This window comes from Xiphias gladius, chromosome 23 (assembly GCF_016859285.1).
Source record: "Xiphias gladius isolate SHS-SW01 ecotype Sanya breed wild chromosome 23, ASM1685928v1, whole genome shotgun sequence".
NCBI lineage: Eukaryota > Metazoa > Chordata > Actinopteri > Istiophoriformes > Xiphiidae > Xiphias > Xiphias gladius.
In genome coordinates this window covers 17,418,140-17,445,182 of record NC_053422.1, presented here as the reverse complement: position 1 = coordinate 17,445,182, position 27,043 = coordinate 17,418,140, and the positions used below count along the sequence as shown (strand labels likewise).

At 41.9% G+C, this 27,043-nt stretch overlaps 3 protein-coding genes across 6 annotated transcripts; 1 reads left to right on the top strand and 2 right to left on the bottom strand.

Annotated features, from left to right (window-relative positions):
- Nucleotides 1-259: 259 nt before the first annotated feature.
- LOC120785472 (C-terminal binding protein 1) lies at nucleotides 260-14,719 on the bottom strand. 2 transcript variants are annotated; one of them, XM_040120221.1, is made up of 11 exons: nucleotides 14,496-14,719; nucleotides 13,328-13,376; nucleotides 12,684-12,827; nucleotides 8,667-8,821; nucleotides 8,209-8,353; nucleotides 7,896-8,102; nucleotides 7,345-7,559; nucleotides 5,517-5,647; nucleotides 5,283-5,410; nucleotides 4,176-4,293; nucleotides 260-4,032 (listed from the first exon to the last, which is right to left on the bottom strand). In XM_040120221.1, exons 3-11 carry the CDS (start codon nucleotides 12,742-12,744, stop codon nucleotides 3,846-3,848), a joined length of 1,347 nt encoding a protein of 448 aa, XP_039976155.1. In that variant the 5' UTR covers nucleotides 12,745-12,827; nucleotides 13,328-13,376; nucleotides 14,496-14,719; the 3' UTR covers nucleotides 260-3,845. The 2 variants fall into 2 exon arrangements, with proteins under 2 accessions (XP_039976155.1, XP_039976156.1); XM_040120222.1 differs by lacking the exon at nucleotides 14,496-14,719 and adding an exon at nucleotides 14,185-14,306.
- Nucleotides 14,720-15,091: 372 nt separating this feature from the next.
- On the bottom strand, nucleotides 15,092-21,714 carry LOC120785037 (protein FAM53C-like). 3 transcript variants are annotated; one of them, XM_040119304.1, is made up of 5 exons: nucleotides 21,648-21,714; nucleotides 18,901-19,150; nucleotides 18,747-18,807; nucleotides 17,827-18,665; nucleotides 15,092-16,660 (listed from the first exon to the last, which is right to left on the bottom strand). In XM_040119304.1, the coding sequence occupies exons 2-5, from the start codon at nucleotides 18,982-18,984 to the stop codon at nucleotides 16,409-16,411; spliced, it is 1,236 nt and encodes a 411-aa protein (XP_039975238.1). In that variant the 5' UTR covers nucleotides 18,985-19,150; nucleotides 21,648-21,714; the 3' UTR covers nucleotides 15,092-16,408. The 3 variants fall into 3 exon arrangements, with proteins under 3 accessions (XP_039975238.1, XP_039975237.1, XP_039975240.1); XM_040119303.1 differs by lacking the exon at nucleotides 21,648-21,714 and adding an exon at nucleotides 21,245-21,318; XM_040119306.1 differs by lacking the exon at nucleotides 21,648-21,714 and adding an exon at nucleotides 21,245-21,318 and having other exon boundaries at nucleotides 15,092-16,597.
- Nucleotides 21,715-21,737: 23 nt separating this feature from the next.
- phykpl (5-phosphohydroxy-L-lysine phospho-lyase) lies at nucleotides 21,738-26,909 on the top strand. The gene is made up of 13 exons (XM_040119300.1): nucleotides 21,738-21,972; nucleotides 22,099-22,217; nucleotides 22,328-22,487; nucleotides 22,577-22,651; nucleotides 22,738-22,825; nucleotides 22,915-23,031; nucleotides 23,182-23,264; nucleotides 23,347-23,572; nucleotides 23,844-23,998; nucleotides 25,764-25,853; nucleotides 26,006-26,139; nucleotides 26,309-26,353; nucleotides 26,709-26,909. The coding sequence occupies exons 1-12, from the start codon at nucleotides 21,914-21,916 to the stop codon at nucleotides 26,350-26,352; spliced, it is 1,350 nt and encodes a 449-aa protein (XP_039975234.1). The 5' UTR covers nucleotides 21,738-21,913; the 3' UTR covers nucleotide 26,353; nucleotides 26,709-26,909.
- The last annotated feature ends 134 nt before the right edge of the window (nucleotides 26,910-27,043 follow it).

Sequence of the window (27,043 nt, the reverse complement as noted above, 5' to 3'; positions counted from 1 at the left end):
AATGGAGCAAACGTTTAAGTTTTAAGATTTTATTAAAATATGGTGTGGAGTTTACCATCAGAAGTTACCATCACAAACATGATTGTTTCTAATAAAAAAGTAAACAAAACAAAAATAAAGCTTAAGAGCCTAGTTACAGGAGAATTTTTTTTCATTTTTGTTTTTTTTTTGTTTTTGCAGTCTGGTGAAAGAAAAAAAAAATCAATTCACAATGAGAGTGAGTGAAAAAAAAAAAAAAAAAAAAAAAAAAAAGGTTCACATGTTGTAAAAATACATTTCCCAATTTTAACATTACACACAGTCACTTTCAAACAAACATTCATTCATTCATTCCTTGTTAGATGGTTAGATGTCAGTGCCAAAAGAAAGCAAAACAGAAAAAAAAAGTTCAGACCTGTGCACAAACGGGGAATGAGGGGAGAGCGGTTTCTAAAAACGCAGGAGGCTGTTCTACATTCTGAGGGCGGAAAACTCGGGATGAGGGACACAAGACAGAGGGCGACTGCTGGAGGATATGTGTGCATTTGAACCCTGAGAGAGAAAAAGTGACCGATTCTCACCGTAATTTTCTGCTTTTTTTTTTTTTTTTTTTTTTTTTTTTTGACAGACCACACCAGTGTCCGCTATGCCCTCCCACTCCCAGCCCCACTGGGGCTCAGGCAGCACTGTGAAAGACACTTTAAGAGCTCCAGAGTGGTGACGGCGGGTGGGTGGGTGATGGTGGGCATTCTCACACCCAAGAGTGAAAAATCAGCTGTGCTTATCTGTTAGCCTACGTGCACACACACACTGCCGGGCTGACTTAACTATTAAAAACTAGAAGACAAAAAAAACAAAAAAAACATTAATGCACATTTAGAATTCACACTGGATTTATGTGTTTGTAGAATGAACTGTCTACACAAGCACCACTAAATGTGGTACATCAGTGAAAAAGAAATGCAAGGTGCTTCAGATATACGCCTGTCTGGGTGTGAAGAGCTTTTTGCGGAACGGCATTGATTGTGGCCCGTTCTTTTCGACTGGGTGTGTCTCCTGACTTCACCTGCTGTGGTCAACTGTATTAAGGCAGTGAGTGGTTCCATGGCGACTTTCTATAACAGCTACTTTAACAGGGAGCGGATAAGTAAGGCCCAGAGGATATCAGCTGGAAAGGACAGTTGGGATAAGACAAATTATTTAAAAAAAAAAAAAAAAAAAAAAAAAAAAATCACCAGGAGAAAGATCTCTTGTTTTCTCTGAAATGTTTCAGTACAACATGTAGAACACAGACAGCATATCCATAAAAATGAAATCCTACATTAAAAACAGAATGGTTTTCATAACAGTGCACTGCTGAACTGAAAAAATATATATATAATCATCATCATCAACAGCAAAATTTAAGATTACTATAATGCTCATAATCCGAACTACGGGGGTTATTTTTAAAAATATATACTCATCACATGACAGAGGAGCCTAGCATCTCAGGACACAGTCATGCTCCATGTCTCTCATAGACTCTGAGGGGAAAACTGTACATCACTGGAAACTGACCACGACAAAAATGGCAACTCGGGTTGAAAACACTCTGAGAGGGAGAAGGCCGGGGAGCAGAGGGAAACAGCAAGATGACACCAATTTTTTTAAGCCAATAGTATTTCCCCTAGAAAATTACCCCACATGCACTATAGATAGAGCAGCTTGACAATGAATGGGGGTAAAAAAAAAAACCCAAACAAACAAAACAGCTACTACTACTGTTCTATTAAAAGAGATCTAGCAGACCATGATGACCGCCTTCAGTTTTTTTCCTCATTTTTCATTAGTCAGTACGACTGAGTTCGAAACGCATCAACTACAGTCTGAAGTCTAAGAATGGGGAAGCGTTGTGCTGAATTTTCCACGATGGGGAAATAAAAGGTAAAGGGGAGGGAGATACACACTGGTTTTGAAGCCTGAGTATTCAGTGACCTAGAGCGAACCTACAAAGATTTTGTCAATTTATTTCATGGGGCAATGTTTTTTATTTATATTGTATCATTACTGCTACAATTTCAAAACCCTTCTGGTAAAGAATAGTAAAGAAGTATCTAGAAAATCTGTACAAAAAATAAAAGGGTATGCACGGTACATTCAATATCTGTTACTGAGGTACTAGAAAGGTGTTCCCTTGACACCAGGGCAACAGCGTTAAAGAGTTACTCCTAGGGACTATTCCTTTGGAAAGACAACAGCTTGTTATCATAACAGGGTGAGGGGACATACAAACACACACACAAACAAACCCACACACACACACACACACACACACACACACACAAACACAGGCGCGCACACACCACTGTCATTAATAAAGCCAGCATGCAAGAACACTGTCCCCTTGCTCCTACAGGGAATTTAATCTCTACTGTCCCCTCACACTTAAAGGACTTGGTGGATGCATACTGGTTCATGAGCAGATGTGTAGGGTCAGTAATGACAGTGGGAGAAGAGTGGAGGGTGGGTGGTTGCAGGGGGGTGGTGGTGGGGTGCAGTGAGATCTTATCAAACAATAAGGCGGTAGTCAATCTCCGGTCACCCATCCTGTGTTCTGAATGTTGGCAGTGTGTGATCCTGTTCTTCATCACTAACGCTAACCTGTAACTGTTCATCTGTTTGACTGAGGTGAGCTGCATAAAGCTCTGAGCTCTGAGCAGTCAGACAGTGCCCTCTGCTGGCGAGGCCCCTAGCACGCTGCTGTTTTTCCAGCAACAGAGAAGGCTGCTGCGTTTGATACTGTGTGGGCACCGTGAGTACGGACCTCACACGCAGCATCCTGGCTGCTGGCGTTAGATAGAAATGAATGCGTAGTTGCTCTCTGATATGATGTTCTAAGCTATTATGTCATGACAGAACAATCAACGAAAGACAAAGCATGTGTAAATACAGGGATGACTGTCCTAAAACTGGACAGTCATAGCAGTAAAAAGTGACAAAGGATCTTGGGTATCATTCCATTGAGGTTGAGAGCTAAAGCATGAGCTGATCAGATAAAATATACTTTGACAGTCTGAGAGAGCTCCACACTGATAGCATTATGGTTCCCTCTGCCGAGCAAGCTGACAGTAACGGGGAGAACTAAGGGCAGAACTGGGCTAAGGGGTAGCTAGATGCCTGGTGGGGAGGACAGGATGTACTGTTTGTGATTCTGTCTGGTTTACTTTAGTACACATTTTTCCCCCTTCACAAGAAAGGTGGAGGGGGAGAGAGAAAAAAAAAGAAAAGAAGAAGAAGAGAGCAGTAACATGAGCCATTAATGTACAAAGGGGGGCTTCAAACTTTCTGCCTCTGTGCCTCTACTGGTCAGTCAGGAGGAGGACTGCAGGAGGCAGCAGACTGTGAAGCCTCATGTCAGAAATGCTATTTTTTTTTTTTTTTTTTTTTTTACAAACAAACAAACAAACAAACAAACATTAACACCTAGAACCACAACAGATCAACTTTCCATTAAAACAACAGCCAACTAAGGAAATAAACCAATCCAATCATTGAATCCTTGAGAACAGAGTTATTGCTGACGTTGTGGGGGAGTGAAGGGGGGAGGGGATGGTGGTTGGTTGGTTGGGTGGGTGAGGTGAGGACTAGGATGGAGGGATGTGTGTGTGTTTTGGAGGGATTTGGGTGGGATGTGGGGTAGCTGTGGATAGGTCACTCCTGGGCTGGTTATGTGATCTGAGAAAAAAAAGACTGTAGATCCACATCAGGTCAAACTGGTGCTGCTGATGTACTGGAGGGCCGGGCTGTGTCTGATGCTGGAAGGTGGGCGTGGGGGTGGGGTGGTTTCCAGAGGTGACGGAATGTGCTGGCGGCGGCAGGGGGGGCTATTGGTCGGAGGGGATGTCTCTGTCGGCTTCGGCCTTAGTAGGCTGCCCCGGGGAAGGGGCGTGAGGAGGGTGGGAGACGGGGGCAATGCCGTGCGCCAGGGTTCCTGAAACCAGGCTTTCAACCCCTGCGCCAGCTCCAGGGAGACCCCCTGCTGCTGCAACATTAATCAGACCTGGAGGAAATCTGAAACACAGACAAAAAAAACAGAAGAATCACATGACACATGACAGCTGATTCTTACTACCTGCAGATCCATGTTAAATCTCATAAACCCGTCTGATGTCTAATCCCTGTACATTCAAATCTTCTACATCCACTCTGCTCACCTGTAAGTGGCTCCATTAAGTTCTGGGTGAACAGTGGCTGCCTCCATGCTGGGCCACTGAGAGGCTGCCATCAGATATTCCTTATTCACACAGTTCTTCAGACTGTCGGGGATACGCCCTAGATCAGGGAAAACAGACCATTACTACCTCATAGAGATGCAAAAATAGAGCTCATGCTACCAACGGCATCTTTTTTTTGGATAACCTGATCAGTGCCTGGTTTAATATAAGGTAGGTCCAGAAGTTTGACAGTGACACAATCTGAAATTTTGTCTCTGTACAACACCACAACGGATCTGAAACAAAGCCATCAAGATGTGATTGAAGTGTAGACTTTCAACTTTGATTCAAGTGGTTTAACAAAAATATAGCATTGATTGTTAAAATTGAGAAACTGTATAAAAATGGCTGTGATTCTGGTGAACACAGACAGACAGACAGCAGCTTCATCACTGCACTAAATTAATGGAGTTTAAAGGCAACTCATTTCTGTTTAACCCAGGCAATGGCCTCTACAATTGGCAAAGACTATTTCGAGGCTGGTAAAAGTGTTTAAAGAGTTTATTAACCACTGAGAAGAACTAGAGCTGTAAAGAATTGGACACAAAATTAATCATCAACTATTTTAAAATTCGATTATTATTTTTCAAGGGAAAATGCCAAAGGTTTGCTGGTTCCAGCTTCTCAAACATCAAGATCTGATGTTTTTTTGTCATATATGATAAAGTGAAGTGGATATTTTTGAGTTGGTCAAGTTAAACAAGCAATTTGGTTATGTCACGTTGAGCTCTGTGAAATTGTAATGGGTATTTTTCGGTGTTTTGTAACATTTAATAGAAAAAAATAACATCTCAATTGATCCGAGAGCTTAATCACAGGTTAATCAATATGAATATAAAAAGCTTTCATTTTGATCTTCATTTTGACGTTATTGTAAAGCACCTTATATATAAAGTCATCAGTCAGTTTTATCCATGCACTTAATTTTTTAATGGCCCTTGCCACAAAAATTTAAAAATGTCCTTCTCTCTGCTGTATTTATACTAATCAGTTTATTTCAGTGAAACAATAGGCTTGCTCCTGGTCAGTGAAAAGCATGTGCCTTACCAGTGATGGCGCGGCGAACCTCCCTAGCTGCTTCCTCGCGAGCCTCCACAGAGGCCTGCTCACTGTACCAGGATGTGTGTGGAGTACAGATCAGGTTGGGTGCATCCTTCAGAGGGCCTGTTGAAAAGCTGTTAAGAACGGGAAAGGTTGTTACAGAGAGGAGTGATGAGATTGTGTTATCATGCACATCTATGGGCGTACATGGCCATTGTGGCCCTGGTGTATCGTGGTTACCTGAATGGTTCTGTCTCGTGGACGTCCAGGGCGGCCCCTCGTATCCGGCCCTCTTTCAGGGCCTGAGCCAATGCTTTCTCGTCAACCAGACCCCCTCTTGACGTGTTCACCAGGAAGGCTCCCTGACGCATCTGTATGAACAGATAGTAAAAGTATGATTAAACTATGTGGAGACAAGCCAGAAAAGGGTGAAACCTTCAACCTGTGGCAAAATACAACAGTAAACACTGACATCATTTGGCACAAATATATTCTACTGTTATTCTTCCAAATGTATTATACAGACTGTCCTACAATATGGGAGCAATGTTTGGTTCAGGCCAAGGTGTCTAAACTGTTATAATTATACTCATTGTTAGCCACATGTTTAGGGCTGTAATAAAACAAAGAAAATCTTGGTCGACTGAAATTGTACCTACTCTTCAACCAATTAATTGGTCGCAGGGAAAAAAAGATCTGCATGTTATCTCTAGATTAACTAAATCGGCCACAGTGCACCGAGTACACTCTACCTGGTAGCCTTATTAGCCTAAATGAATTATATTTAAACATAAAAATCTAGTATTTTCAGCATGTTAAATCATTTTAACCTAATTATGTTATACTGAAATGATAACAATAGACTCAGAGCCGACCAGCATGCACCAGCCCATGGTCATATGATTTCCAAAAATATAACTATATCAACTGGTGATCCCTGCACAAGAACTTTTAAGGAATATGCATTCAAAGCCTAAATCGTTAAACAGGAAAGTTGATGGAGCATCCTAATGCAGAGAAGTTAGCATACTGTTTTAGATGATATGCTATGTTGGTTTTTGCGCTGCAAACTGCTGTTTGCAAAGTTTACACTCCGTATTAACAAAATGTAACCACACCGACAACTTCTCTGATATGGTGTCACAGGTGGTCTGTCCCTTGGACACCAAAAAACAATGGCTTAGTACTAGAAGGCTACTGATGTAGCGCTTTTCTCCTTTTGAAAGTAACACCAGCAACTTTCCAACCAATGACAATTTGGTCAGACATGAGCAAATTGACGAATCAACTGGGAGATTACAACCCTACAAATGTCTGAGTTAGGATTTTAAGATGTATTTAAAAACTGATTGCTGATCCTTGTTTGTAATATTAGAGCTACCGCCAATCATTTGCAGACTATCAACCAGTTGGTCTAATAGATGGCTCAGGGTTCCGCATATTAGACTTGACAGACAGCATAACTCATTTTTCCATTCCTTAATTTATTAAACAAAAAGATGGACTCACATTCGGGCAGGACCATTGTGTTAAAGCAGCAATTTACTGAGCTGATGCCACATCATTGATAACATGGTATTTATATTATTTCTACAATAGATTCTACAGCTACTGAGGCTGAAGCTCAGAGTGAGCAAACACCTTTTTTTTCTCACAAATAACAAGAGGATAAAAATGAGTCAGAACCGGATGCACAGCTGTCATACATGGAAAAAAACCAAACAAAAAAAAAAAAACCAAGATAAAACAACCCAGATCTACTAAGAGATTCAAAATGATCCACAAAGTTCATTTTTTATAATTGAACACCAACTTACTGATGCAACACAATATTCAGAGAAACTCAACAATAATGTTCAGTTCTATCTAAACTCATCCTCTAACAATATACAGGCAGCTATTTATTTACAGTATTTCAACCAAGCTAACATACAGTAAGTGCACCTTAATTAGATGCTGCTTTTTCTAAACACTTACAAATATCAGAAGGCTGGAAAAATATCTGTTAATGTGAAGGAAGACATGAGACAAATTTGTGCTTTGCATATTCAGAGTGTATCTTACACACCTGTTTGATGGTGAAGTCGTTAATGAGATGGTGGTTGTGCTCGTTGAGGCTGCAGTGGAGGGACACACAGTCCGAGTGGATGAGCAGGTCCTGCAGGGTGGCCATGCGTTGCAGGCCCAGTGAACGTTCCACGCCGTCGGGCAGGTAGGGGTCATAGAAGATCACGCCAAAACCAAAGGCCTTGGCCCGCAGAGCCACCGCTTGGCCAACACGCCCTGCAAGGCAAAGAGAAATGATAAAGTTGTTAACAGCCACTGTGGTGCCCTTGTTGGAACCAAAAACAGAAATCATAAATACCAGACAGGTCCTACAGCATATTGTTTGTCTGACCATCAACTTTCAGCTCGGGTTAAGCAGATCCCCTAAAGCACTTCAGCACAAGTTATGTTCAATTACAACTTAATAAGACAAATACACCGATCAGCCACAACATTAAAACTGGTAACTGGATTTTATGTTGTGGATGATCTCAAACTAAATGCACTGCTGGAATATGCGGGAATAATGCTCCCTAACTAATCTAGCCAACCCTGTCCAAGCTCTTCACTCACCCAGGCCGATAATGCCCAGCGTCTCGCCCCGGATACGAGCAGCACCGCCAGCCACCTCCCTGATCTGCTCCACACTAGAGGCACGGGTTCCCTCCCTGAGGGCCTGGTGCATCCAGGTGACTCGCCTGTAGAGGTTGAGGATCAGACATAGCGAAGTGTCGGCGGTCTCCTCAACCGAGGCTGCTGGCACGTTACAGACAGCAATGCCTGCACGGACAGGTGAAAAAGAGGAGAATAAGATGATCATCAAAGACAAAAGCATCTGTAATGAAGAACACAATGAACAACTGTGCGTTTTCCTGGGTTAGCTCACCTAGTTCAGCAGCTGCTTTGATGTCAACGTTGTCAAAGCCCGAGCCAATCCTAACAATTACTCGAAGGCCTTTAAACTTTTCCAAGTCATCTCTGGACAGAGTGATGGTGTGGTACAGGAGGGCGGCCACTGCCTCATTTAGCACCTACAGAAGACAAACGCGTTATAAATAATTTGAATATTTATCACAATAAGATGCACTAAACATTTAAATATTACACCACTTCAATGAGGGACATGGACATTAAAGCCAGATAGTTTTGAAAAATTCTACACATCAATTCCCAGGCAGTTGGTGTAGATAGTTGTGCTGGACAGAATGAAGGCGGCAACGTATTTTTGGGTACAGTGCAGATGTTGATTGCTTTCAAACTACAGGATGAAGTTAGAATCAAAGTGTTTTGCCCACATGGATTGTGATTAGAGTGGGGATATGTGTGTGGGTGTGTTTCCTCTACCTTCTCGTGAATCTCTTGTGTGGACTGGGCATCACAGAAGGCCACTGTGGCCACATCTTTGAGGATGGGCATCTCCACAGTGCAGTCACGCCCGTCCAGCAGGGCCACCAGGGGCCGCGGGTGCATTGGCCCGTTCAGGATGGGGGGTCGGATACCTGAGTCCAGAGGCAAGAAAATAATAAAATAGTGTTTGTTGTTGCATGGGAGCAATAAATAAAAGCAGTTAAATATGTAATGACCATTACAAATCCATGACAAAAAATGCTTAACACATTAAGACCAGATGTAACATTGCAGTGTATATCCCTTTAAGACCGAGTGCGACGTTTGCTTGCTTCTCCCTTTAGAGCTGGAGGCAACGTAAGCACGTTTTATATGATGTCATCGTTTAAGACATGTGACCAATGAAATGAATAGGGCAAAGGCAGTAATTTACAACAAAAGCCAAAGGTTTAAGCTCTGAAATGCTTTTACATTTCACATTTCTATCTGCTCCACAGGCAAAACCCTTAAGTTTTAGGAGGTTGTATTCATACAATGTTCCGATGTTAGAATGCTTTTAGAGGGCGCCTTAGGTCTTAATGGATTAAAAAAAAAAAAAAAAAAGGTACCCAAAACATATCAAAGGCAAATGAACATTTAAAAGCTTTCTGCTACAGGTTTTCAACTCATTCTTACTGCATTGACACAGCTTGCTGATGACACTTGGTGTACACAGCCACCAATTTTATTTCAGAACCACTAAGGTTAAGCTGGAGGTTAGTGACTCAACAGTCTACATTTCCCATGTCTGGACTACTCAATGTGATGCAAGTCATCATACCCTCACACAAAATCCCCTTCACACATGACTAAAGTTAATGGGGCTAACTGCCACACTCCTCAGACAATAATAACTCAGCTTTTATGACTTTTTTCCAATGAATCCAACTCCAGCAGCACCCTAAGGAAACTATCAGGAGTGTGGTGTGTATGTGGGTGTTCCAACAGAAGCGATGCGTTCTTTGGTTACAAAAGTAATGTGTAACTATATCTGTGATGGAGCATGGAGAGTGTCCAGCATCCTGGCCTATTTGGTATTGAGCTCCAGCTCAGTTTAGGAATGTGTGGAACCAATATACACCGTCAAGTCTTCATCAATCCGTCTCCATTCTGTTCAGATCCTTAGACTCCTCATGAGGCGAAGGTTAGATTTTGGTTAATAAAGCAGAGCACTTTGGATGAAGTGTTAATTCTGAGAACTTGACCTGCCTACTGTATGAGCAGAGCACACACAGAGAGGAGGGGGCGTGGAGGGGGGGGGGCGTGTGTGTGTGTGTGGGTGTGTGTGTGGGGGGGGGGCTGGGGGAGGGGTGGAGAAAACTGCGGGGTCTTGGAGGGGAGGTGGTGGGGGTTCATGGGGGGGTCTGAGTCATGACCTAAATTCTCCCGTCTGGAAGAGTCCCTCCTTCCTATTTTTCTGGTTCTCCCCCTTTCTTCAGACATACAGATAAAACACACACACACACACACACACACACACACACACACACACACACACACACACACACACACACACACACACACACACACACACACACACACACACACACACACACACACACACACACACACACACACACACCTCTCTCTTGCTAAAATCTGCACATTCGGTCCATGTGCACCATGGCCATTTACCATTCTAAAAACAAAGGAAATGTTGCAAGTCAAAAACAAGTCAATGCCAGAAATAAATGCTTCATCTCTGCCAGCACATTAGTGTTAAATCAGGGGAAATTTTAAAAATTAACACCAATGGTTATATTAGTGTTAATTTTTACACCTCTCTCTCAGTCTCTCCCCAGTAGTTCATGTCTTGGACTAAATGCACACATCCACCAGTACACACTATCTTATCCCTGCTGCGTGACAGGTGTGTGTGTGTGTGTGTGTCTGTCTGTCTGTCTCCCGGGGTGGGGGAGTGTGTCTAGCTGGAACATTTACTTGGACAGAGGGCAGGAGGTAATGGTGAGACTGCAGAGGAGGGAAGGGAGCTGGTAGCCGAGGGTGGAAAACAAATATTTGTGAACACTTCCTCTGACGTCTGAGCATTTCCCAATGCATGCATGAAATGCACACAGGCAAAAAAGACAAAAAACAAACAAACAAAAAAAACCAAACATACAGCCTAGTACTGTTATAAAAAATGTTCAATTTACTGCACTTGGTTTAGCAGTGTGATTCACATTCATTGCAAATGGCTGAAGAATGTTAACAGGCCTACTGCAACACGCTGAAAGCACAAAGAGACTCTTACTATGTAGTAAAACCCATAGGGGTTCATCACAAAGACCCTCTCTGAAAAAGAAGTTCTGGAAATATACAAGTAGACCTACACACAGAGTAATTTGAGTAAAGGACACTAGCATACCCGAGGCCTACGAAGCACAAGCATGGCCGCGCACACAATACAATTCATTCAGTGATTCATTCATTCTCCCCCCCTCTCCCTTTCTTTCCCCCTCACTCCCTCCTCCTCTTCTCTCTCCCTCTGGCTGCAGTTGGAGGAATAAGAGGTGAGGGGGGAGGGGCAGAGAACGATGATAATGCAGCAAGCGGTACTCCACCCAGAAGCAGCTAGACACACACACACACACACACACACTTGGTTATTCAGTTCCTTCTTAACGGCTGCGACAACACCAATATGCGCTGAACATAAAAGGGAAACTGCACACACATAGCTGCACCACACCCAATCCTTAGATACCCCCCCCCCCCCCAAGTTCATAAATTTCAAAAACACATGCCAAAATAGAAAACACATGAGCGCCGGGCCTAACCTTGCATTATGAAGTCTGTCAGCCTGTCTTCCTCTCTCTCTCTCCCTCTCTTGCCTTGCTCTCCCTCTACCGCTCTTTTTTTCTCCCTCTCTCTCTCTCTGTCAGCCTGCTCTTGGCTGGCTGGATCCCAGCTGTCATCTACGCCCAGCCCCTCCCCTGTGACCATCCTCCAATCACATGCAGTTCCATTGAGGGCCAGCCAACCAGCACTAACCTCATTAGCATAGCTGAGGCTCAGGCCCAGGGCGGTTTGGGCTGTTGTCGTTTTTTAAAGAGACAGCTGGCCCGTTTCCCTGCCCCGCGACCCTTCACCTTGTCCTCTCCCTCTCACCCGTCTCCTGAGACGCTCCCAGACTGTTCCCTCCATTTTAGTGCACCATTATGTCTGATCTCAATTGTCTACTCTTCACTCTTCCCTAGCTCGAAATACTGTCTCTCCTAGAAATCTGCAGTGTACCGGCCAGACTGCATATGCTTGTAGCAACATAAAAAGGTTTACTTGTTATCTTTGATATGAAAGATATTGGAAAGTTTCCATTTGTACATTCCCTGCATACCAATTTAACTAAAAATAAAAAAATAAACAGCAATCTCATCCACTGACAAACACACTGAGAGGAAGCAAGAAATACAATCAGGGTCTGAATTTTGAACAGTCAGGTCATGTTACCACTTCAGGGGAAGAACACCGCAGAAAAGTGTGTTAACTAACAGCATTTAATTTCCCTAAAACAGAGAAAATAGTTCACCAAAACCACAATATTACTAGAGCACTGGGATAATATATTAAAAGCAGTCATTAAAGAGTAGATTCATACAAACATAATAAACAACTGTCAGCATCTGGTGTAAGAGAATGCACAAACTTTGATCATTTTTCTAATATTTAAATAAGTCAAATCTGCCTTTGCTATGGCCTGCCTACACAGTTAAAACAGTTACAGGCTTGAAACAAAAATGCTGTGGACTTCACATGTAGAGACAGCAAAAAGCATGTAACTTATGCAATAAGATATAAAAGATTATCTTTCATTTCTACAAGGCTTAACAGTAGCACTTATATGGGTATGATGGCCTGGCCATAATCCAATAAAGTTTTAATACTTTACATCAAAGTAACAAAATGTATAATAAATAAACACAAGCTCGTACATATTTACTTTTGCTTTGTGTATGAGTATTTCTGAAATCTCACCCTCACAAATGCGGTCAAGTCTCTGCCGCTTGACCTGTTTGTGTTTGTCCATCAGCGCCATAGACCAAGCAGTCTGAACCTGGGACAGAGAAGAACAGATCCAAGTGCTATGGAGCCCCTAATGTGATGTCCACTTAGATTAACCTGGAATCAAATGGGAAAAAGTCATTAAAAGAGAAAAAAAAATTAAATTACTTGTTTATATATCCTTACGCAACTACCTGGATGACTTCATGTTCTGAATAATGGTGAACTGTCGGAAAAATATGTAAATTGGGCCAATACATTGACTTTTTGTTTTAAAATTAAGCATCGACCAACATCTTTTATTTTGGCAGTTGGTCCCAGCAGCTTACCTGGCATGAAAATGTAGAATATTCATGCGTAAACAATTAAAACGAGTTGCCTGTCTTGGCCAGGACGCTCTTGTGAAAAGAGATTTTTTTATCTAAATGAGAATTCTCCAGGTTAATTAAACGTTAAATAAAAAAATAACATAAAAGGATATAATGACAAAGAATTTGAAAAATTCAGGTTGAAAAGTAAACATTCACTCACCCCTGGAGGAGGTAATCAAAATAAACCCAGAGAAATTCGTGATAGTGGGTTAATTCTATAGGGACAAACTGTAGACAGGCACTCACCTGGGGAGCAATGTTCGTTGTGCCAGTCACGTTGACAACTTAGTTTACACTGTAAATAAAGAAAAAGTATACTGACTTTAGATATGATAAAGTCATAGAGTTAGTATCACCGCAGGTGGCTTTTTAAGAGGACAATAACTCCATGTTACCAATACTGGCAAAGACTCAATAAACAAGTGTCAATAATATATACAGTTATGTGCACCCCAACGGTGACTAACGTGTTTTGATATTATTTTGTGCTCATAAATCGTTCGAAACTGGCTGATACTCGTACACTTTACTCTTGCAGTTTACTTTTTTTTTTCTGTTTGACCTGTTAGGGTTGTTGATAATGGTTCAAAACTTTGTGGTCAACTTTACTTTAGCTTGCAAAAACACCAACCATTCGCAGACACAGCTAACGTTATTCGTACGAGTGTCTGACTTTAACTATGACTTCACGGTGGAAATATCACCGAGCCCCTCGTTAGCAGTCAAGTTACCGTTAACTAACTAGCCTGATGTGCTAGCTAACCCTTTTCTCAGCTATCGAGGACAACCGGGGCTCTTTCAATGAATGGTGGACATTTATCTGTCCCATACAAATACTACAGTTATTTTGTTTACGTTAGGTGACAAACCCACCACACCTAGTCTGTTCCTTCTGAGGTAGTTTAGATAACATTAACTTATGAATCGCGATCCGGGCTAACGCTAACTAAATACATAGCACCGCAGCTAGCTAGCCGATGTTGGCTAGCTAACCCAAACACAAACATTTGAGGACTTTAAGTGGCTAATATTTTAATGAAACTACAAACTCTTGCTAACTTTCACACATACACAATACTCCATGTTAATAATCTGCCACTAACTTGTGAAGTGTGTCAAAATAAACCATCTCCATAGCTATACATTTCAGGCGTTTGCAGTGTTGCTAACGTTAGCTATTCAGCGCCGTTAAGTAGCGTGCCGCTGAGTGTGTGGGAGAGATGCAGGCGGAGGGGGAGCCCATTTCGTCCGATTTGTTATCAGCGAGTGGCGCTACAATGTGAAATATCTGATCCAGAAGCTGAAAAAATTGATTAATCCTACAGGGAAAGGTGAATCGCCCACAGGACTGAATTCAAGCAGGACTACTTTGTAACCCAGTGACCGAATCTTGCAAAAATTGTCAATTATTTACCCCGAATAAACTCTTTCAGGAGTGCTGAGACAGTGTGCGTGCGTCGGTGGTGTTCCCTCTCTCCCGATCGCCATGAAATTAGACAAAAGAGGAAGTGGCTTGTTGGTGGGGGGGTCAGATGGTCTGTGAAAAAGCATCGTTGGCATGGAAGGAGCGCCCTCGTCTTCCACGGCGGAACGGCTATCTTAGTCTGACAAAGACATGTAGGACTCCTCTGTTGTTACAAGCCTGCTTATATAACAATCAAAAACTTTTCTAGAGTACTTTAACTTTGTCCGCTGTTGAATGGTTTCAAAGATCCAACCGATCATCCGCCCTCCCGTTACAGACGGATATAATTCAGGTCAAAAGAGTTGGTACGAAAATTTTTTTTTATACCTCAAACAGAAAATCTAGCTGTCTTTGCATTAAAAACCGCTGTTAAAGTTAGAATGGACTAAATATTTTACATTTCTAAGCAAAATCAGTATAATACTGAATTCAGCCACTAGAGGTCACGAAATAATCTAATATTCTATTGGTCCCTGACTACAAGCAGGATAAATTATTTTTGAATGGAAGACAAGACACCTTTTGGAAAAAATATCATTCTCTATTAAATTTTATTTGTACATAAATTGTGCAACAGGAATATTTCCATCTGAAAACACATGAAAAATCATTGCTGAAAGGCCACCAAATCATTTGCATCACTACCACCTTTGTCACATACACTCAGAATTGGCTCGACGTGTGTACTCACTCTAACCACTGTACAGTACATTTCATTGTGCCCTATGAAGTCCAGCTGCAGCATCGAGTCAGTTATTCAACTGACTATAATAGTGCATGTGCCACCTGTTCAAAAATATCTGAATCAGCGCAAATGGAGATTGCAAGAATGTCTGGCTGTGAAATAAGACCAGAGCACCAAAAACTCTGTATTTTAAGCTTAAGGCATGGTCAGTTTACAGTATCATCAGTATGACTGCTGAAAAGGTCTGTTAATGTCCAAGCAATTGAGAAAACTCAAAAACTCCAGGAAAAAACAAACATATGAACAAGAAGGGTGAGCTATCCTTCCTATCACAGGAAAAGCTTCCCATTGATTATGTAGAGTTGCGCCAAAAGGACAAGCTAAATCGATGACAACAGCAGTAAGAGAGGGGTTTTTTGTGGGGTTTTTTTTCAAAAAAGGAGGGAAAAAAGAAAAAAAAAAGTCAGTGTGAGGGATTTAAAGAACTGCAGCAAAATCTTGGAATGTATCCTCTTTGATGTACAGGAGAGCATTTATGTATGGATAGTATTGTATTTTTTGGTCTACTCGCATATTATTTTGACCTACACATGGAATCATTTTGTCCAGCTTTACCAGCTCACATACACTTGTCCAAGTTCACAGACCCAAACACTAACGTAGACTGTCTACGCACCAGTATCTGATGGGGCACTGAGGAATGCTTACCTCCATCCCATTTAGCTATTGCCTTTAGTGTGTATTCGAATCACTTATGAGGAAAAATTAAGAATATTCCATTTACTGCAGTATATAGTGTTCTTTGATAAGGATATGTAAGGATATCAAGATGCATACCAATGGTTAGCGCTAATTAAGACTTGTAGCAATATGAAATATTAGCCAAAATTCTGTGTGCATGAAAACTCACTTATTTGCTCATGCACACTTCCCTATTGAGTGTTGAATAGGCAGGCACTGACATTTTAGTGAGATGTTGAACAATGAATTAGCTCAAATGTTACAATCATAACATTGTAATTTGATATTAGATAACCTTAATTGCTTGGTTCTTGATTATGAACTCTTAGGAAGGCAGCACGTTCCAAAGGAATCTGCCAGAAGAGTAGACAAAGCCTATTGGTGTGCTTAACATGGTTATGTATGCAGTAATCACACTGGGAGCACCATCGAGTGGTCAGTTTTCTTCTATAAGGTTCAAGTCCAGTTCTGTGCAGTCTCTTTCAAAAACAATTTTTTTTCCTCCATCCATTGCAGTCCTTTTTCTTTTATCTTCTTCCTCCTCGTCTTCTTCACTTTCACTTAGTGGCCCAATGCTGGCTCGTCCCAGGAACTCGGCAGGGGAGAAGGCTGAGAGCTGTTCTGCCTGGGAAGACAGTGGAACTATGCAGCCATCTTTACCACACACTAGGCTTTCACGATTACCAATCTACACAGGAGAAAGCAGCATCATGAGTATCATGTGACAATACTAACATTAAACATGTGGCAAAACACCTCACAAAAATGGGGCATCAGTCTGATTCTCAATGCTAATTAATGCAGCCGAATTATCAGCTTCATAAAGCTCCAGACAAAGGAAATAAAATAAAAGGTGGTTCAGTAATAACATCACTAGCAATTCCAGGAAGTCTGCATGGATGGCTGTTTCTTTGGTTAAGTATGGACTAATTGATTGAGTTAAAAGGGCTTGACTGGCATATGTGTGACCTGGCCGACATCTGAAAAGGATCAGCTTAAACACCATTAACACTGCAACCTCGAGATTCTTATTTAAATGTCGTCATTTACATTGGTGTCATTTAATCCTGTGAAATGCGTTAAATATGAAACAGACTACCTGACTATTTGACCCACACAGATTACAATGTGTAGGCAAGCATCAAGAGTGCCAACAAACCAACATGCTATGCAACAACAAAGTTGCTGCATAGCTTTGAGTGTGTACTGGGTGGTTTATCATAGTGACATATTAGCACAAAATAAGTGAGGAGTAAACTTTAACTTTATTAACTACTTAAAAATAATAATAATAATAAATAATAATAATTCGAAATTTTCACTATAAGTCTGTATTTAAGGTTTAAGAATTTTGCCTGGAAAGCCTTTATGAACTTCTGATGTCAATCCAAAGTGGTTAGTTTGTTATTTTTGCTTTATTGAGCACTTGCAACCAGGGAAACCTGTGACAAGTCTCATTATGTATGAGTCAACTTGCGTTGTTTTGTTTTGCCCAAAAAAAAAAAAAACAACGCAGCCCAGAAACCAAGCCTGACTGCACTGATGTGAGTGAGAAAGGAATATGGAAACAGATCTAGGGGGCCCACTTCTCAGTAATGATCCCACCAGTCTCAAATGAGGCGAGCATATGGCATTGGGGTCAAGCTTAACTGTGCTGAGCCAGAGTTGTTGGGGATAGGGTGCTGCCAGAGGCCTACTATTGCCCTCCAAGTTCTGGACAGAAAAAAAGTGGGCAAACTGAGGCTCGCCTATTACTTACTGATACAACAAACTGTATATCTCAATATATGCACCAATATAAAGACACTGACAGCAACTACCTACCGTGATAGCCTATTGCACTATCTTGCTCACCTGTGTCATCTTGCTGAAGTCAAGGCCAGGCCTGGGGTAGGGGAGAACATCTGGGTCATGGCGCCTCTTCAAGCGAGGTTTGCGCATGTCGCAGGGCTGTGAGTGGCACCGCGGCAGTGCTGGATGCAGGTCGCGCCTAGAGGAAGATGGTGTACTGCAGGCTGAAGTGGGAGATGGGGACAGGGCTGGGTGCTCCATGCCAGAACAGCCATATGTCAGAGCAGAAGCAGGGGAGGGCTGGGGGGGCAGGAGCACAACAGAGGTTTCCTCAGTGTGCACAGGGGAGAGGGAGAAGCAGCGCTGTAGCACTGAGTGAGAAATTAGGGGGGCCGGTGAAGAGGAGCAGGAGGAAGGAGTAGCATAGGAGGCAGAGCAGGCTCCTTTCAGTGTGTCACAGGGGTCCCATGGGAAGCTCCACGGTAGTGGGGAGTCAGAGGACAGTGCTAAGCTAAAGAAGGTAGGGCTAGAAGATGAGTGAAGGGAGGAAGAGGCAAAAGAGGAACTCGGACCACAAAGTGGCAAAGAGCTTGCTCCACAGCCTGAACTAGATGCTCCTCCACTTTGGCAGACACGTTTGACTGGTGTCCAAACCTTGGATGCACTAGGATGCCAGGTGGAGCGGCACCGAGACAGGTCCTCTGGAACAGAAAGGGACCGACAGTGGCGTTTTGGAGGTGGTGGCGGAGGTGAGCTTTGGAGAGCCTTGTCTGTGAAGGAAACCTCCGTTCTCTGGAGACATTCTCCAGAGTGGGAGGGAGGCCATAGGGAGTCAAGTCCACAGGAATCATCCAGAAAGTTGGCTTTGGATGATGGGTGTGTAGCTGTAGCTGAGATGGTCTCTGAAAATTCCAAAAGACAGATATGAGACAGATTTTCCTACTGATAGATTGTAAATACTGCACTTAATTCAATGCACTTGCCTTGTCTCGATCTACAAGCACTCCACGAGACAGTGGGACTGGAGCCCACTGCAGGCAATGACTAAAATAGAAACAACATAAATCTAATTCAGACAAATCGAGGGGGGAAAAAAAAAAATAAAGGCACAATGTAGTTTTTTTTAATCCAACTTACCACATTCACATTGAATGAGAAAGCCTTGTGATAAGGCTCTTCCAGACTCTGCTTACGTAGCTGCTCTGTGATGAGCGTCACCATAATTGTAGCTACAATCCAGGGATAGACATGGGTGAGGAGGAGATTTACTGAGGGCAGTGGAAATTTTATTAGTCAGAATCCTGGCTTGGTTTGTGGTGTCCCCTCCACACCTCAACCAGCCAGACTGACCCGCTTGCTCACTATGCCACCATCATCTTTATGCCACCTGGAGGGACAGATGAGAAGGGTGCCTTATGAAATAATGTCAACGATTAACTGAAACTGGTCACACACACATTGTAGAGAAAGCACTTCAATTAACAGAAGCTTATAAATATGCCAGGCCTTGTATAGAAGTATAAAAGCTGCTCATGGGGACTTCTCTTCAGCATGGTATAATTTATGTGTAAAAGCCCACAGTAAGAGGAACAGTTCAGCTTAAAATGTTCTATGAGACCTAGGCTCAGATTTACATGCTGCTCCATTCACATGAAAGACAGACGCAGAAGTTCATGTTCACAAAAGGCAGAGACACATGAATGTGAGGAGACCCAGAACAAAGAAACACTTCACATTCCATCATGCACAATGAACATGGCCACTTCTTATTGGGACTTCAAATAGAACTAGTGTAATTTCAAAGAAAATGCTAAATACGACCCAAGTGAAAACCCTTTGGGCAATCAAAGTCAGTTAGGTCCAATAAACACAAATGACAAGAGTTGTGAGCTGTGAAGAGAATGGAAGGGGGAGGGAGATACAAAAGAGTGAAAAGATGGGGGAAGTGAGTGAAAAATGAATGGGGATAGGGGTTGGAAGAATGCCATAGTATCTTTGCAAGGGGGACAAAAGAATAGTGACCAGGTTTTAAGGGCTTATATTACCAAGGCAAAGCCAAAAATGGTGTGATGTGCCCAGACAGCAGAGGACCACAAGACAGCCTGCGTGTCCATTTCATTAACACGCATTCCTCAGACATTTTCATTGTATGCAAATAGCACAGAGTTAGCTTTTAGATTTAATGGTTACTAAATCCCCAAACATCTTTGAAGATTAATCTGCAGTGATTCATGTAAGGAATCCCAGCAAACCTTTGCACAGTTTAATAATGTGAATTTCAACTTGAAACTAAAACAGAAAGACATGTTATCTCTATCTGCGGTAATAAAATGTAACATGGCCTTTTAACCTTTGCATTGCTCTTTAGAAGTGCAGGGCACCAAAAATCTAGAGTACACTTAATGTTGACATCAAACCAGATCTGATGCATAAATTGCATCAACTTCAAGTTATGTGTCTTAATCCGAATTGAAACGCTTGACGATGTTTAGAGTCCTGCCAATGGAAGAGACTTTTTTCTCAACACTTGCAGTTGGCAGTCAGATGTAGCTTCCAGGGCCTTCCTCCTTGTGGCAAACATGGTGCTACACTGTTAGCCTAGTTCCACATGCCATAGGAGAGGCTACTTCACCGGCACAGGCTGAACCTTATCATGTGGAACAGCCACAAATAAGAGGAGATCTGAACCCCACAGAATGACTCCATTTGCTCAGAAACAACCAAGAGCATTGGTGTCAACAACCATCTGATTTAAAACTTAAACGTCGCTTTTTCAATCTGACCTAGGAACTTTAATGTTGACGTTACTGCAAATTAATGATATAACATTCTCAAAACGACGAGAGACACATCTACCACAACTGCTCAAGGCTGCTAGTTAGGTTAGTTATGTAGTTCAGACTTAAGGATACTTTCCGTCTTTGCTAACGTGCAAACCAACAAATAAGTTTAAGTCAGTGTTGCGCAGCTTGCGCTCAAAAAAAAAAAAAAAAAAAAAAAAAAAAAAAAATTAAAACGAAAGAAAACGTTTTCCAAAAATCTATAATGTTGTCTCCAACGTTAGTTATCGGCCAACTGTTTGTCATTGGTCATGTATGACTTAACACGAGGCTCGATTTACTGGCTAAATCGGATAGCGACTTCAGCTGGTGGGCAAAGTATATAGTAAGCTAGCTCAGCGACACGATGCAGCCCGCGTAGCACCAAGTTATTAGCCGGCTCTGTTAGCTAGCTGATAGGAAACAAGTGCCCTAACTAACGTTACTAGCATTAGTTTGCTTATATTCGGTCTGGTTGCTACCGGGTAATAGCTTGTCATTTTACGCATCTGTAGCCACGACTCGTTAGACTAGAATATGAAAAGGGGCGACAATACATTTTTAGGCTGGGTCGATAATGTACACCTAAATTAGTTGTAGCGTTAGCTTGATTAGGCAGCCCGTTTGCACGCTAGCATTCTACAGCTGTCCTGATGTATTACCTGCATTCAATGGTTCCTTAGCAACCGAAGCTGCATACAGTGCACCGGACGGAGCACAGTCTAGCGGAGTATTTATAGCCTTTGGACGATACCAATACAGAGGTATTTTTAATACACTGCCTCAAAAATCGTAATTGGGGGAAAGCACGAAATACTTACATAGCGCATGCTTTTCCAATATGACCTCTATTCACGTATTCCCAAATGACACAAAATGTTTAGCAACAAATGTTTGTTATTTTTCACGTCTCTGTCCCATTAATTGCCCCACCGTTAGTCCCTTCTAAATAAAGTGACAGCAGCAAATCAAAATTGACAAAATAAAGTATTAGCGACATGTAAACGCAGTTTTTCTCTGATATATGCATAATGATATAATACATGTGTAATTTAGATATCCTACCTTTATCTGCAATGGAAAAGAACTTAAGTTTAAGCTAACGTTAAGTAAAACCAAAGCCACCATTGGCGCATGCGTGGTGGATGTCAGGACGAGCCAGCAAAACAATTCCATAAACCGGTGTCTAAGTCCGTTTCCCCGTATGTTTCCCCTCACATTAACCTGACTTAACCAGGTCTAGACACAAGACCTGTAAACTACTCGTGATAACTGTTCACTTCCTTCACCGCTGTGTAGTGTTCGTTAAACACAGAGAAACCAAACAAGTTATGGCTCTTCAAAAACTCAGGAAAGAAGAAACTCTCGCAATGAGGAAGAGACTAATCGGGTATGTTAAAATTAATCTTGACTGGCATTGTCTGATTTTCATGATGCCTGCTTTGTTGTGCACAGTGTGCTGCTTTGCAGGGTGTGCACGAAGGATACTGACACGTAATAATTCCTTCGATTGCAGGCAGTCATGTAGACTCTTTTATTCAGACGACCCTGTGAAAATAGTAAGAGCAAGAGGACAATATCTATTCGATGAAAATGGCAAGCGCTATCTGGACTGCATCAGTAACGTTCATCATGGTAAAACAATCATCATCCAGTGCAACGTCCATATCTGTTGCCCTTAATGAATTGAGTTCATTGCAGTCCTTTCTCCCACTGGCAAACATATCGATTTTTTTCTGTTGTAGTGGGCCATTGTCACCCCACCATTACGAAGGCTGCAACAGCACAAATGGACCTCCTGAACACAAATTCACGATTCCTGCACGACAACATAGTCCTGTATGCAGACCGCCTGGCTGCCACTCTGCCTGAGAAACTGTGTGTCTTCTACTTTGTTAACTCTGGGTAAGTAATGCCTTTCAACACACTCTGTCCCCACAGAATAGTATTGGTGGAGTACTCTTCCAGTGATTTTAGATCGGTTCTTCTGACAGTTCAGAGGCCAATGATCTTGCCCTACGCCTGGCACAGCAGTACACCCAACATGATGATGTCATTGTGCTTGACCAGTAAGTATTGTGTTCTAATGCCACACATTCACCCTCTGAAAAATACACTTGCTTATCAATTACAATGAACTCTTCTTTTATACTAGTGCATACCACGGGCATCTAATGTCCCTCATCGACATTAGTCCTTACAAGTTCCGGAAACTGGCAGGACAGAAAGAATGGGTTCATGTGGTTTGTAAATTTATACGACCATCATTATACAGACTGCCGACAGACAGTGGACTCCTGCCTATCTGAAAGAATGTGTTTCATCTGCCTAGGCACCCTTACCAGACACCTACAGAGGCATATATAGAGAGAATCATCCCAACCCAGGTCAAGCATACGCTGATACCGTGAAAGACCTAATAGAGGAGGTGCATGGGAAAGGCCGTAAGGTACACCTTAAAACAATTCCATGCAGCCTGAATAAAATAAGTCACATTCAAAATACTTACTATTATGCAAAGGCACTCAGAATAATACTTTAATAAACATAACCAATGCAAAACATTTACGCCACTTACTTACTACCTTTATCAACAAAGATCTGTGCCTTCTTTGCTGAATCATTGCCAAGTGTTGGAGGACAAATCATCTTTCCCCAAGGATACTCAGCTAAAGTTGCAGAGTGAGTAGTGACTCAGTTTTCAGGTTATATTTTTGTACAGCCCATACAATAACAGTGACATGGTACGTCTCCGTCTCCGTAGATATGTGCGCTCAGCTGGTGGAGTGTTTGTGGCAGACGAGGTGCAGACAGGTTTTGGACGTGTGGGAAGTCACTTCTGGGCATTCCAGCTGCAGGGAGAGGGTTTCTGTCCTGACATAGTGACCTTGGGGAAACCGATGGGCAATGGGCATCCTGTGGCATGTGTGGCAACAACTGTGGAGATAGCTGGAGCTTTCACAGCCAATGGAGTGGAGTACTTCAATACGGTGACACTATACTATAAGCGATTTTTGTAATCAGGAATAAGTTCACCATCTTTATAATATAACATAAATGACCTTCAGAGTAAAATGTGATATAACAAGTACGATTATCATCACTGAATTGATGTCAGTTAAATGACGAGAAGCTCTTTAAAAAAAATAAATAAGAGGCAAAAATTCTGTTTTTCAAAGTGTAATAAAATATTTCTTTGGAAACTTTGTTAAGAATACATCTCGCTGAGATGAAATAAAAGTTCTGTCTAACATCATGCAGTTTGGAGGGAATCCGGTGTCGTGTGCAATCGGCCTGGCAGTCCTTGATGTGATAGAGGAGGAGGACCTAAGAGGAAACTCCATGAGAGTGGGAGCACATCTTAAAGATTTGCTCATTAAGCTACAAACAAGACATCAAATAATTGGCGATGTCAGGTAAGGATGCAGTTACTAGCGCACTCCGACTATTCAAACTCAAAAGGCTAATTCTAATATATTGTCAGAGACCATGGCATTAAATCAGTTTCAACAGATAAATCATTAATTGATACAGTCTGGCTGTCTTTAAGATTTTGTCGCCTAATACGACTATTTCACTGCCAACACTAATTAAAACTCCTACAGCCCATTGGTACATCCACACAGGTGTTCTTGCATAACTTGGCTGATTATCATGACGTGCATCATGCCTCACAACAGATATCTTGACTCATCACTTCAGGAAAAGCATGGGTGTTCGGAATAACATTAACAATGTGTCCTGCTGATCAAGTGTCCCAGTAAGTCATGACAGTGAAACCTGCCCTGAAACTGCAGCAGCAATAGAATCTAACCAGTTTCATTTAGTCTTGTCTTTCCTACCATTATACAGTCCAATCAGAAAGTATTCTGACCCCTTTACATTTGGTTATGTTGCAGCCTTGTGCTAAAATTGTTTTAATTCATTCTTTCCCCTCAACCTATACGTAATACCCCATAATGACAAAGCAAAAACTGAATTTTAGAAGTTTTTGCTAATTAAAAAAAAAAAAACCTTTTGCATCAATTACAGCCTTGAGTCTTGGTTATTAAGCAAAAAGTTTAGCACACCTGGATTTGGGTGTTTTTTTGTGCCATTTTTCTCTGTAGAGCCACTCAAGCTCTGTCAGGTTGGATAGGTACAGCCATTTTCAGGCTTCTCCAGAGTTGTTCAACTTGGTTTAAATCAGGGCTCTGGCTTGGGCACTCAAGGACATTCACAGAGTTGTGCCTAAGCCACTCCAGTGTTGTCTTGGATATGTGCAAGGGTCATAGTCCCGTTGGAAGGTGAACCTTTGGCCCAGTCTGAGGTCATGATGGCTCTGGACAAGGTTTTCATTTAGAATCTCTCTATACTTTGCTCTCTTCATCATACCTAATCCCGACTAGTCTCCCTGTCGCTGAAAAAACACCCCCACAACAGGATGCTGCATGACGCTTAGAATTGATGCCAGTTAGTCCTTTAAGTGCTTCCATGTGTCTTTCAGTGACGAGAGGCTTCCGTCGGGCCACTCTGCCATAAAGCACAGATCGGTGGAGTGTTGCAGTGATGGTTGTCCTTCTGAAAGTTTCTCCCATCTCCACATAGGGTCTCTGAACCTCAGCCAGAATGACCATCGGGTTCTTCGTCACACACATCTCTTACCAAGGGCTTTCTTTCCTGATTGCCCAGTATGGCCAGGCAGGCAGCCCAAGGAAGAGTCCTGGTCGTTCCAAACTTCTTCCATTTAGGCATTATGGAGGTCACTGTGCTCTTGTGAACCTATGTTGCAGTAGAATTTTTTGTAACCTTCCCCAGATCTGTCCCTCAACACAATCCCGTCTCTGAGCCCTGCAGGCAGTTCCATCAACCTCGCAGCTTGGTTTTTGCTCTGATATGCATTATTAGCTGTGAGACCTTATCTAGACGTGTCTGTCAATAGCATGTGCAATCAATTGAATTGATCACAGGTGGACTCCAATCAAGGTGTAAAAACATCTCAAAGATGATCAAGAGAAATGAGAGGCACCTGAGCTAAATTTCAAGTGGCATAGCAAAGGGTCTGAACACTTATGTCAATGTGATGTTTGTTCTTTTTAATAAATTAGCAAAAATTAAATTATTTTAGCATAAGGCCACAACATAACTATTAATATATGTATACATATATATATATATATAAATATGTTTCTCTCTTTTTAGAGGTGTAGGACTGTTTGTGGGCCTTGAGCTGGTTACAGACAGAGAACAGAGGACTCCTGCCACAGAAACAGCAGCATTGGTGGTGAAGAGGTAAAGGAATACAGTGCAATCCAGTAGTTAATGGTTATAGTTTACCAGTTTTTACCTGCCAGGAAATGAGACACTGCCTTTGTTTCTCATGTATACAGTTTCTCAGCCATGTGGTGCCCTGCGATCTTAGTTAATGTCCCTTTTTATATTAGGTTGAAAGAGGAAGATCGAATATGTGTCAGTACAGATGGCCCCTGGGAAAATGTCTTGAAGTTTAAACCTCCTATGTGCTTCAGTGTGGAGGATGCAGAACTGCTGGTGCAATGTATTGACCGCATCCTCACAGGTTAATTACAGAAACACCACCTTTACACTACAGCTGTTACCAGAGGATTGTATGTATGTTATAATATAGTATACTAAGTACTGTTGTACTTAACACATAACCCTTGATGTAAGAGTTCTTTTCACACATTCATAATTTAAATTCAGAATAAATTTTCTTGTTCTCACAGACATGGAAGCCAATGACCTTAAACTGGAAAAGGAAGACATCTAAGGTTTGTTAAACCTGTAGAAAAACTTTTAATTGCATCAGACATTGTCAGATGGTCACATTCATAAAGGTCAGAGGTAGAGATATGAATGTCTATACTTGAGGTTCCAGTAGATCAAACAAGTTCAGTCATTTCGCTTGGCAGAACATGTTGCCGCCTTGGACTCAACACTTACCACTGTGGGACAAGGTCACTTTGTTTTTGAAATGCATTAGTTTGACATAACTGCCTCAGCAAATGTTTACATCAGAGCTTAAATCTAGGGAATATAAAACCAGTGACAGTAGACAGTACTGAAGGATGATTGCACTATGATTTGTTTGGAGCCGTAAAACCTAAAACTGACCCCCCCCCCCAGGTGTTCAGTACCAATTTATGGTAGAATGAGGAGCTACAGTCATCTCTCTGATGAAATTCAACCAAGTGGAGGTAATCATATGTGATGTCAGCTACAGCACATCTTTATCACCTGGGAGATGACCGATGATAACATGACACTAATGAACTTCAATAAAGACTCTTTTTTTTGTTTTTTTAAATCAAATCAAGAAACTAATAAAGACTTAATACGGTAATTCCCGGCTCTTTGACTATGCTTTTACCCACAGTAGCAATATTTAAAATAATTAGCCCCAGCTTATAACACTGATCAGCAACATGTTCTCAATACACAGTATGGTTGAGATAAGCACT